We start from the raw sequence: 9,778 nt of genomic DNA on the forward strand, positions 1-9,778 counted from the left end.
TTCTGTATGCACAAATAAATAAATCTTTAAAAAAAAAAAAAAAAAGATGTGATACATATATACAATGGAATATTACTCAACAATCAAAAAGGATAAAGTCATGCCTTTTGCAGCAACATGGATGGAGCCGGAAGGGATCATGCTTAGTGAAATAAGCCAGAAAGAAAAAGAAAAATACGGATGGTTTCACTCATAGCAGGAGCATAAGGGATCAGGAAGAAAAAAAAAAAGCAATTGTAATAAAGTAAAAACAAACAAAAAGTGAACAATTATAAACCAGAGACATTTTACGGGGGTGAAAAGGGGAATGGGATGAAAACTGGGGTGGGAAGAGCACACAGGACTGTGGAGATGGGTCACAGGTGAATTGCTGGTGGGAAGCCCATGGGGATTACAACCAAGATGAAAAAAATGCACAAAATTTAGAGTGATGTAAAAAATTAAAAAGTAAATATGTTTTTTTAAAAAATAAATATTTAACAACTGAGACAGAAAAAGGGCACAAAATGATGTAACACTAAACTATTGTTTAAAAAATAAAAATAATACATCTTTAAAAAATAAAATAAAATCTCACTGCCTCCTTGTAGCTGCAAAGCCCCTTCAGTGTCCTGGACCTCACACAGAGCCAGACTCTCATGATTCTTACACTTCACAGAGAGACATTTTGTCCACAGGTGAGGTAAAATAAAGCTGGTTGCTGATAAAGCAAACAGACTTCACACAACAGGGCCCATCACTGGAGGGTGAGAGGTTCTGCGCCTGGGAGGCAGGCCTCAGACAGGGTCCCTAAAATCTCATGCACACACCCAGTCTGGGTGTGCCTCTTCCTGGGGAGGGGCCTGTTTGGCTTCTCAGGGGACCATGATCCCCAAAAGGGTTAAGGACAGTGCAGCTGACATCTAGACTTCCATCTGCTTTGTGGTTCTTAAGAATGGCTTCAAAGTACTTGCACTCCCCTCAGATGATAGGCAAGGGGCCCTCCCTGGTAGCACAACAGGTTAAAGCGCAGCGCTGCAGCCGCTGAAGTGCAAGTTGTATCCCGCCCCGGAGGTGACCCACATGGCGCGGCAGACCTCTCCTGTCTCACCCACTGTTCCCCCTCAGCAGTGTACTTTGTCAGTCAGCCTGTTCTGTTCCCCACTATGTCTCTGGTGAATCCTCTCACCTCCCCTGCACCTCTCGCCTGTACCCCAGTTCTGTACGCATAAATAAAATAAATCTTTAAAAGAAAAAGGATTATAGGCACAATCTTGTATTTATTTTGTTTTAAGGTTTATTTATGCAGGCCCACCATGGTAGCGCAGGGGTTGAACAGCAGCACTATGAAGCTGTCTGAAGCTCCTGCAGCACGAGTTCGATCCCTGGCCAGGGAGCTGACCCACAGGGCGCAGCAGACCTCTCCTGTCTCGCCCGCTGCTGCCCGCAGCCGTGTTTCAGTCCATCTGCCTGTTCTGCTCCCCACTCTGTCTCTGGTGAATCCTCTCACCCCCACACCTCTGGCCTGTACCTCAGTTCCTGTATACATAAATATTTCTTTTCTTTTTTAAAGATTTTTTTATTTATGCATACAAGAGCTGGGGTGTAGGCCAGAGGTGTGGGGTTGAGAAGATTCACCAGAGACAGAGTGGGGTGCAGAACAGGCGGATGGACTGAAACACACTGCTGAGGGGAGCAGCGGGGAGACAGGAGAGGTCTGCTGCGCCCTGTGAGTCAGCTCCCTGGCCAGAGATCGAACTCACCACTGCAGTGGCTGCCGAAAGCTTCATAGTGTCAAGACTTAAACCCTTGCACCAGGAGGAAAGCCCACAATTTTGTATTTCTTAGGTGGATTGATGTAGCAATTCCTAGCTTCCACCAGCTTCTTCAGGGGCTGAAGGAGCCCTCCCCACTCTGGAGTTAGGAACTAGGGTGCAATTGCATCCTCTGCCCTTTGGCTAGCTCCTGCCAGCATCGGCTTGCTCTGAGCAGCCATTTCCAGGACCATTCAGACCCTGCCTTCTGGCAAAGCAGAGCAAGCCCAAATTTCCTGTCACATTTTAAGCTGAGCATCAGGTCAGGAGCGGCCCCTAAGCCCAGTTCTGGACAGATGGCCCACTTGCCTTCAAGGGTTTGGAGAGCTGCCTGCAAAGTGGCTGTAGGGCCTAGGTTTGGAGGGACTGGGGGTTATTTAGGACAGACCCCCACAGGACAGGAGTGAGATACGCGGAAGCTGCTCTCCTCACCTGATATGGCGACTCTGTCTCAGCCATGCGCTGTTTCCGGGACACTGTTGGGGGAGGATGGGCAAGGTGCAGAGACAGACAGGGTGGTGAGTCGGAGCCATTTTGTTGTTGCAAAAGCCCCGCCACCACTGTCCCTTTGGATAACTGGGACTCGGGAGCTGACCCCCTCCTTGTTGGCCAAGTCCTCAGAGCCCCCGGGCCACCCCCCGCCTGCCCCACTCACCCTCCGCGGCAGCCCGGCTCCGAGGGACCAGCCGGCCCAGGGAGTACACGGCCAGGGCGATGAGCAGCGTCAGCACCAGGTCCCCTAGCACGATCCCCGCCAGCACACCGGGGCTCACCACGGAGCAGTTGCATTCTGGGAATGTGGCAGGGGTCAGCGGGGCCAGTAGGAGTGGGGCATCGGGAGTGGGGTGAGCAGGAGGAGGTGTGGAGACATTGGGGAAACGACAGAGACAAGGAGGTCTTGGAGAGGAAGGAAGGAGCCGCAGGGCCTCAGCCTACCTTTCTGGGCCTGGACAGGGCTGAGATCTGAGGAGAGAAAGAGAAGGTCAGCTGAGGCACAGCGCTCCCTCCGACCAGGACGTGGGTGCAGGAACTGGGAAGCGGGGGTCCCCCCAGCCAGGTGAAGGGCGAGGTCTGGCGGGGCCTGTGGCCGGAGTCGAGGCCCGCGGGACGGGGTGTGACTTTGATGCCACTTGTTCGGTTGCAACATCCTCAGCGTCTCCTCCCCCTGCTTCTACCAGAGGCCAAATCTTGGGGGCTCAGGCTCGGGCAGAGCCCCACTGTGGGTCTGAGCACTGTGGGGCTGGGCTCGATCTTCGTCTTTGGTTCTCTCTTTCCGCCCTATTTGCTACTCTACCCCAAGGGGGAGTCCAGGGCTCTAGCGGCAGCCGCAGGAGCCCCTTACTCACCAGCCAAAGTCAGGAGGAGAGGCAGGATCAGGAGCCTGTTAGAGGGTCCATGGCCCCCCATGATGCAGACAACGCAGCCGGACACCACAGTCTAAGGGTCAGCGGGATATGGCGTCCAGCCAAGTGAAGGAGGAAGTCTGATGTGGGTGCCGGCAGTTGGGAGGAGGGGACGAAAGGGGAGGGACAAAGACAGTTAAGACCAGAAAGAGCCAGACCCAGGCACCCCAGAGCTGTGACGCAGCCCCTACCGGGTGGTTATGAAGAATAAAGGGGACGTGCATCTACCTGACCTCCATCCCCAAGTAGGAGTCAGACATCACTGTCACAGGACGGTCTGCGACTGATCACGATCGAAGCCATCTCTGCCTCTTCTTGACTGGACAACCTCGAACAAGTCGCTCAGCGTCTCTGGGCCTCAGTTTCTTCATCTGTAAAATGGGGAGTTCAAATAGCACCGCCTTTGTAGGGAGTTGGGGACTCAAATGGTTCATATTTCTAGAACAGGGTCAGACACCTGTCAGCGTGTGAGGAGACCCACCTACACTAAGGATTTGCAGACGTGGGTGGCTATTAAGAAAGCGTCAGCATGTGGGCACCAGGGAGGGGCAGGCGCTCCCTGGCTCACTCATTTGACCCTCTCCTATCGATGCTCTGATCTCCCATTGCTTCCACTGCTTAGGCTGCGTGGAAATGGAACCCAGGTTCCAAAGACGCTCCAGCGACCCTTAGAGGGGAAGAAAAAAATGAACCAAAATGAGAGAAAGGGACGGAGAAACGCCGGCCTGGCACAGACAGAGACCCAGAGCCCCGCACAGACTGGAACCGGGTGTGGGTGCGGCAGCGAGGGGACAGTGTGGTGGCCGCTGGGTGGGGCCATGTGTCTCACCAAATGAGGAAGTGGCTGGAAGAGGGACTGAGGGAGGAGAAAGGGACTCGAAGCCTCAGCGAAGCTAGCGCCTGGGCTGGGGAAGGAGGAACCTGAGGTTAGGGCGCGTGGGGTGGGGGGGATGGGTCAGTGGCAGGAAGCCCTCCTCCCCCATCAGGCCCACAGCTGCCCAGGCCTGGGCTCCAGAGAAAAAAGGGGAAACTGGATGTTGTCATGGGGTGGACACTGACTGGGTTTGGAGTCTGCAGGAACCTGGAGTCTGCAGGCCTGGCTGCCCTGGCTATAAATGCCACCAGACCGCCAGGCCTGGTCCAGGCTGGTAGAAGCAGCAACCTTGCCCAGACCACCAGGCCTGGCATTCAGAACTGCCAGTGGGTAGGCACCAGGCCTCTTAACTGCCACAGCAGTAAGCTGGGAGCTGACACAGGGAGGCCCTGAGCCGGTGGGGAGGGGGATGGGGGGTGGGGGGGTAACTGGCTGAGGGAGGGGGCAGGTATTCTCAGGTTCCTTCTGGCTGGGTCCCAGGGACCTGGGGGGAGGGGAGAAGGAGGGCTGCTGTGATGGAAGTTCACTGTGAGGGTTTTTGAGGTCTATTAAAAGAATTTCTCCCCTGATGGTGCAATGGGTTAAAGCTCGGCACTATGAAGCTCGCCGCAGCCACTGGGCAAGAGTTCAATCCCTGGCCAGGGAGCTGACCCACATGGCGCAGCAGACCTCTCCTGACCGCCCGCTGCTCCCCTCAGCAGTGTATTTCAGTTCATCCACCTGTTCTGCTCCCCACTCTGTCTCTGGCAAATCCTTTCAGCCCCTGCAGCTCTGGCTTACACCCCAGTTTCTGTGTGCATAAATACATCAACCTTTAAAAAATAATGCCTGGCCAGCACACTCTAAACTGGGTGGACATTCTGTCGTTGCCTCCAACACCCCTCAGCCTCAGCCTCAGTCTGGATCTGACCCGCCCAGCTCCCGCCAGGTCCTGGCAGGCACCGCCAGCGGGAACAGATGTGAGCCCAGTGCCGGGGCACAGTGCTGAAGCTTCCCTTGAGCTGTGAGACGCAGGAAGTCCAAGATGTCCCAAGGAACAGATTTGGTGGTGGCGGATATCCGAGGATTCGCGTTTACCAATCTGTTTACCAATCAGAAGTGAAGTTTTTCAGTATGTCAGCAACTGGCACGACTGTGTGCCCATGGGCTCAAGCATGGATGAGGTCCTTCTCGATGGTGAAGAAAGAAACGGAGGGTACCCAGGTGACTGGACCCTCGCCCCCAGACCCGCCAAGCACCCCGTCCCGCAGCAGCCAGGACTTTCTCAGAAAGAGGGCCATCTCCCCAGCCTGTGACAAACCTCCTTGAGAAGCAGCAGCCCCTCCCCACACTCCCCTGCTTCCAAATCTGCCCCCCAGCCCACCCACACAGCGGTCAGAGGCAGCTTTTTGAAAATCAAGGAACCCAGCGGCCACTTTATCCAAAAAAGAGGTCTGCATCGCCAGCAGGTGCAGAGAGAACAGGACACCATCCATCGGTCGTGAAGGAACTGCAGGTTGAAACCACAGTGAGGCTTCAGTACACACACTAGAGTGAATAAAATGGAAAAGACGACGGAGCCTGCTGCCTGTGGACATGCAGAACAGGACCACACTCGGGAGAAGAGAGGGGTCGGGTCTTGTACAGGGAAAGTCACTGGCCTAGAGACCCAGGGGTTCCACCCAAGGAGGCACTTACCCAACGGACGTGAACGCAGAGGCTCACACACAGTCCTGCCCTCCCCTGTCTGGCAGCACTCAGGCCTCCCCCGCTCCAGAGACAGTGGCTTGAGGAAGTCAGGTTCATTCTCATCTTGGAGTTTTGGGTCCTGCAGTTCCCCCCGCCTGGGGTGCTTTTCCCAAAGTCTGGCTCCTTCTCATCCTCCATCTCTCTCTCAAATAGCACACTCTCACAGAGAGTCACTTCACTCAGAAGTCACTTCCCATCGCCATTTTCATTTTCTTCCTGTAGTCATCATACCTGAAATTCTGATTTATGTGTTCCCATTTTTGTTGTCTGCCGTGACCTCTAGAATGGAACCTCCAAGAAGCAGGGCCTCGGCCTTGTTTGCTATTGTATCCCCAGTGCATGTAGTAGGTGCTCAATAAATCTTGTTTGTTGTGTATTTTTTAAAGATTTGTTTATTTGTTAATACAAGAACTGGGGGTATAGGCCAGAAGTGCAGGGTGTGAGAGGACTCACCAGAGACAGAGTGGGGGGCAGAACAGGCAGACTGACTGAAACACACTGTTGACAAGAAGGGTCTGCCGCGCCATGTGGGTCACTCCCTGGCCGGGGATTGAATGCTGAGGACAGCTTCATAGTGCTGTGCCCCAACCTGTCCCACCACCAGGGAGGGCCCAGACCAGGTGATACGTAACACAGAAGGCAGGTGGGCTCTGGGGGAAGAAGAAAGGGGAAAACGCTTGTTTTCATGACCCTCTTGCACCGGCTACTTCTGGGAAGGAGACTGTGGAGGAGAGTTGCAGGGGTGAGAGACCGTGGGGAGGCTGGAAGTGGCGACTGTTATTTGGGTTTGTATTTTGATGTTGCTCTTTTGTCTCAGACTTGTCTGGCCCCTTTCACGCCCTTCCTCAGATTCCCCGCCAGAAAGCCTTGGACTTGAGTCAAGAGTCAGGGACTCGGCTGCCCGCTTCAGGCGGTTACTGTCAGGCTGAGCATTGACCAGAGGGTGATTATCCTTTCTTCTTCTCTCTTTCCGTCACGCTAATTCTGTGAAAGTTCTTTTACACTAGGAATCTGCTCTGTCTTTGTGCACACAGATGTCTAGACCCCCCTTTGGAGACCACAGGTTTGGGGGTCTAGGGAGCCTCTCACACACTAAAACCTCCTCTCTCTTCACTCACTTTCTGTTTTTAAAGATTTATTTCTTTACGCATACGGAACGGGGGTACAGGCAGAGGTACAGGGGCGGTGAGAGGCTTCACCAGAGACTGAGCGGGGAGCAGAACAGGCACATGGACTGAAATCCACTGCTGAGGGGAGCAGCGGGCGGTCAGGAGAGGTCTGCTGCCATGTGGGTCAGCTACAGGATGGGGACTGAAGTCACACTGAAGTGACTGTGGCCAGCTTGCGGTGCTGAGTTCCTGTCCACTGCGCCACCAGGGAGGGCCTCTCTTCACTCACTTCCAAATTAAATCCCAACATGAGTACCAAAATACTTACAGATGGAATACGGTCTGGGGCTTTGCTGCAAAATAATGGCAGCGAGGGGGCGAGTGGGAAGGAACCGGCCACTGCAGACAGTTCTCAGGATAAATGGTTACTGGGGATCCTTTGTACTCTTGCACTTTTCTGTCTCTACAAAATAAGGTTTTTGGTTCTTTTTTTTAGCATGTGGGTACCTCTGATTGACGGAGTGCAAGACACATGCTTGAACCACAGGGAGGCATGCTTCTGATTCCTAGATCAGGGAAGCCAAATTCCTAAATAGGAAGTCCCAAAATGTAGAAATGGAGTTTAAGAGACTCTGGATGCCTGGATAGGAAGCATAAGAAATACCTACGTCAGAGGAACCCATCTGTAGAGCCTGCCTCACAGTTGTTAGATAATAGTGTGATTCTGAAGTGAGGAAAACAAAAGGAAACCACAGTGCTATATCACTACCCATCTATTATAATGGCAAAACAAAACCAACAGCTGATAATATCAAATTCTGCCAGAGCTAGACCAAAAGGGACTCTCCTACGTTGCTGGTGGGAATGCAAAATAGTGCAGACACCCTGGAAAGGAGCGTGGCAAATCCTGGTGACATTAAATGTGTACTTACCACAAAACCCAGCAACCCCAGGAGAAGTGAAAACTTAAATTTACACAAAAGCCAGCCTTAGGATTCTGGGCTTCATTCGTAATTGTACTAAACTAGAAACCACCCAAATGTTCTTCAACAGATCAATAAGGAAATAAAAGCAGGGGACCCATTCAATGCAATACTACCAGCAATAAAAAGAAATGAGCGGGGGGCCCTCCCTGGTGGCACAGCAGGTTAAGGCACAGCACTGAGAAGCTAAAACCACTTCCGCATGAGTTCGATCCCTGCCTGCCCCGGAAGTGACCCACACGGTGCAGCAGACCTCTCCTGACCCGCCCGCTGCTCCCCTCAGCAGTGTACTTCTTCGATCTGCCTGTTCTGTTCCCCACTCTGTCTCTGGTGAATTCTCTTGCTGCCTCTGTACCTCTGGCCTGTACCCCAGTACTGTATGCATAAATAAATCTTTAAAAAAAAAAGAAAAGAGCTACTGATGCATGCAAAATGATTAATCTGAAATGCATCATGCAAAGTGGAAGAATCCAGGCTCAAAAATCTTCACAATTTCATTCACATGACATTCTAGAAAAGGCTATCTATAGGGACAGAGAACAGAACCCCCATCCCCACCCCCCCATCAGGGGCTGGAGAAGGGGAAGGTGATTCCAGAAGGGAATGAAAGAACTCTTGGGGGTGACTGAACTCCATTCTATTTTTATCAAGGCAATCATCACATCATTGTATGCATCTGTCAAAAATCATAGAACAATACACTAAAAAGGATGAAGTTAATTCTATGTAAATTATACCCTGAACAAAAGAAAAATCATTAGTGTTACAGTGGCGTCTCTATTTGTATCTCTAGTTCCATCAGTTTTGATGTTGACAACTACCCAGAGGATTCCCACTCTGGTTTGTGGCTAAGTGCCAACTAGTGCCATCTTGCCAGAAGGTCACTGAGGATGAAAGCTCGTTACCCACCAATGTGATGACCTCCTCTTCTCCTGTTGAAACAGAACGTGTAACTGGGCATCTGGCCCTTAAGGAAGACTGTTGCTCAGCCGCTGCAGTCACATGAGGCCTTGGAACTGGCCCGTGAAAGGTACCAGGTGTGTCCCTACAGCAGAGTGTGGGGCCCTCCCTGGTGGCACAACGGGTTAAGGCGCAGCACTATGAAGCTAGCCTCAGCCACTGCAGCACCATTTCTGTTTCCGGGGTGGGGGTAGGTGTGTGACCCACATGGTGCAGCAGACCTTTCCTGACCACCCTGCTTCAGCTTTCTGTTCTGCTCCCCACTCTGTCTCTGGTGGATCCCCTCACTCCCTGCACCTCTGGCCTGTACCCCAGTTCTTATATGTATAAATAAACCAATCTTTAATAAATAAATAGTAAAGGCAGAGTACGCCCTCCCTTTCTCCATCCATTCTCTTGGCTAGAATGTGGGCCGCCATCTTAGACCACTACAGCTGACTTTTCACTTCTAAAATGAAAGCACTTTACGTATATTTAAAGCCACGCTTGATAACTTTACCAGCTGTGGTTTATCTGAGCTATGAATGTGGTCATTACAAATTAATTAGAATTCTATAAACTGATGGAAGGAAATGTTCTCAACAGTGTATTTCAGTCGGTCTGCCTGTTCTGCTCCCCACTCTGTCTCTGGTGAATCCTCTCACCGCCCTTACACCTCTGGCCTGCACCCCAGTTCTTGTATGCATAAACAAGTAAAACTTTTAAAAAAAAGTTACAGCAGTAATGGAAGATGTTGAATATTGGAAAGTCGATGTAAATTAGCACATTTACAGGCGAGGAGGGAAAGCCATTTGATGTGACTCAACATCAACTTGTGATTAAAATTCTCAGCAAAGGCCCTCCCTGGTGGCGCAGCGGGTTAAAGCACAGCACTGAGAATCTGAAGCCACTTCCGCATGAGTTCGATTCCCGCCTGCCGCCTGCCCCG

General features: G+C 52.0%; 1 protein-coding gene across 1 annotated transcript in view; it reads right to left on the reverse strand.

The window, feature by feature from the left end:
* The window catches only part of TYROBP (TYRO protein tyrosine kinase binding protein), a 5,336-nt gene extending 1,800 nt beyond the window's left edge, over positions 1-3,536 (reverse strand). Inside the window, exons 1-5 of the mRNA XM_004690557.2 lie at positions 3,425-3,536; positions 3,140-3,276; positions 2,730-2,756; positions 2,449-2,583; positions 2,226-2,269 (exon numbers count right to left, since the gene is read on the reverse strand). Of these exons, the coding sequence (XP_004690614.1) occupies positions 2,226-2,269; positions 2,449-2,583; positions 2,730-2,756; positions 3,140-3,200 (267 nt within the window). The 5' untranslated portion in view covers positions 3,201-3,276; positions 3,425-3,536. The remainder of the gene's footprint in view (positions 1-2,225; positions 2,270-2,448; positions 2,584-2,729; positions 2,757-3,139; positions 3,277-3,424) is intronic.
* Between the last annotated feature and the right edge of the window lie 6,242 nt (positions 3,537-9,778).

The sequence above is a fragment of the Condylura cristata genome, unplaced genomic scaffold (assembly GCF_000260355.1).
Source record: "Condylura cristata isolate star-nosed mole 26May11 unplaced genomic scaffold, ConCri1.0 scaffold00028, whole genome shotgun sequence".
NCBI classification, from domain to species: domain Eukaryota; kingdom Metazoa; phylum Chordata; class Mammalia; order Eulipotyphla; family Talpidae; genus Condylura; species Condylura cristata.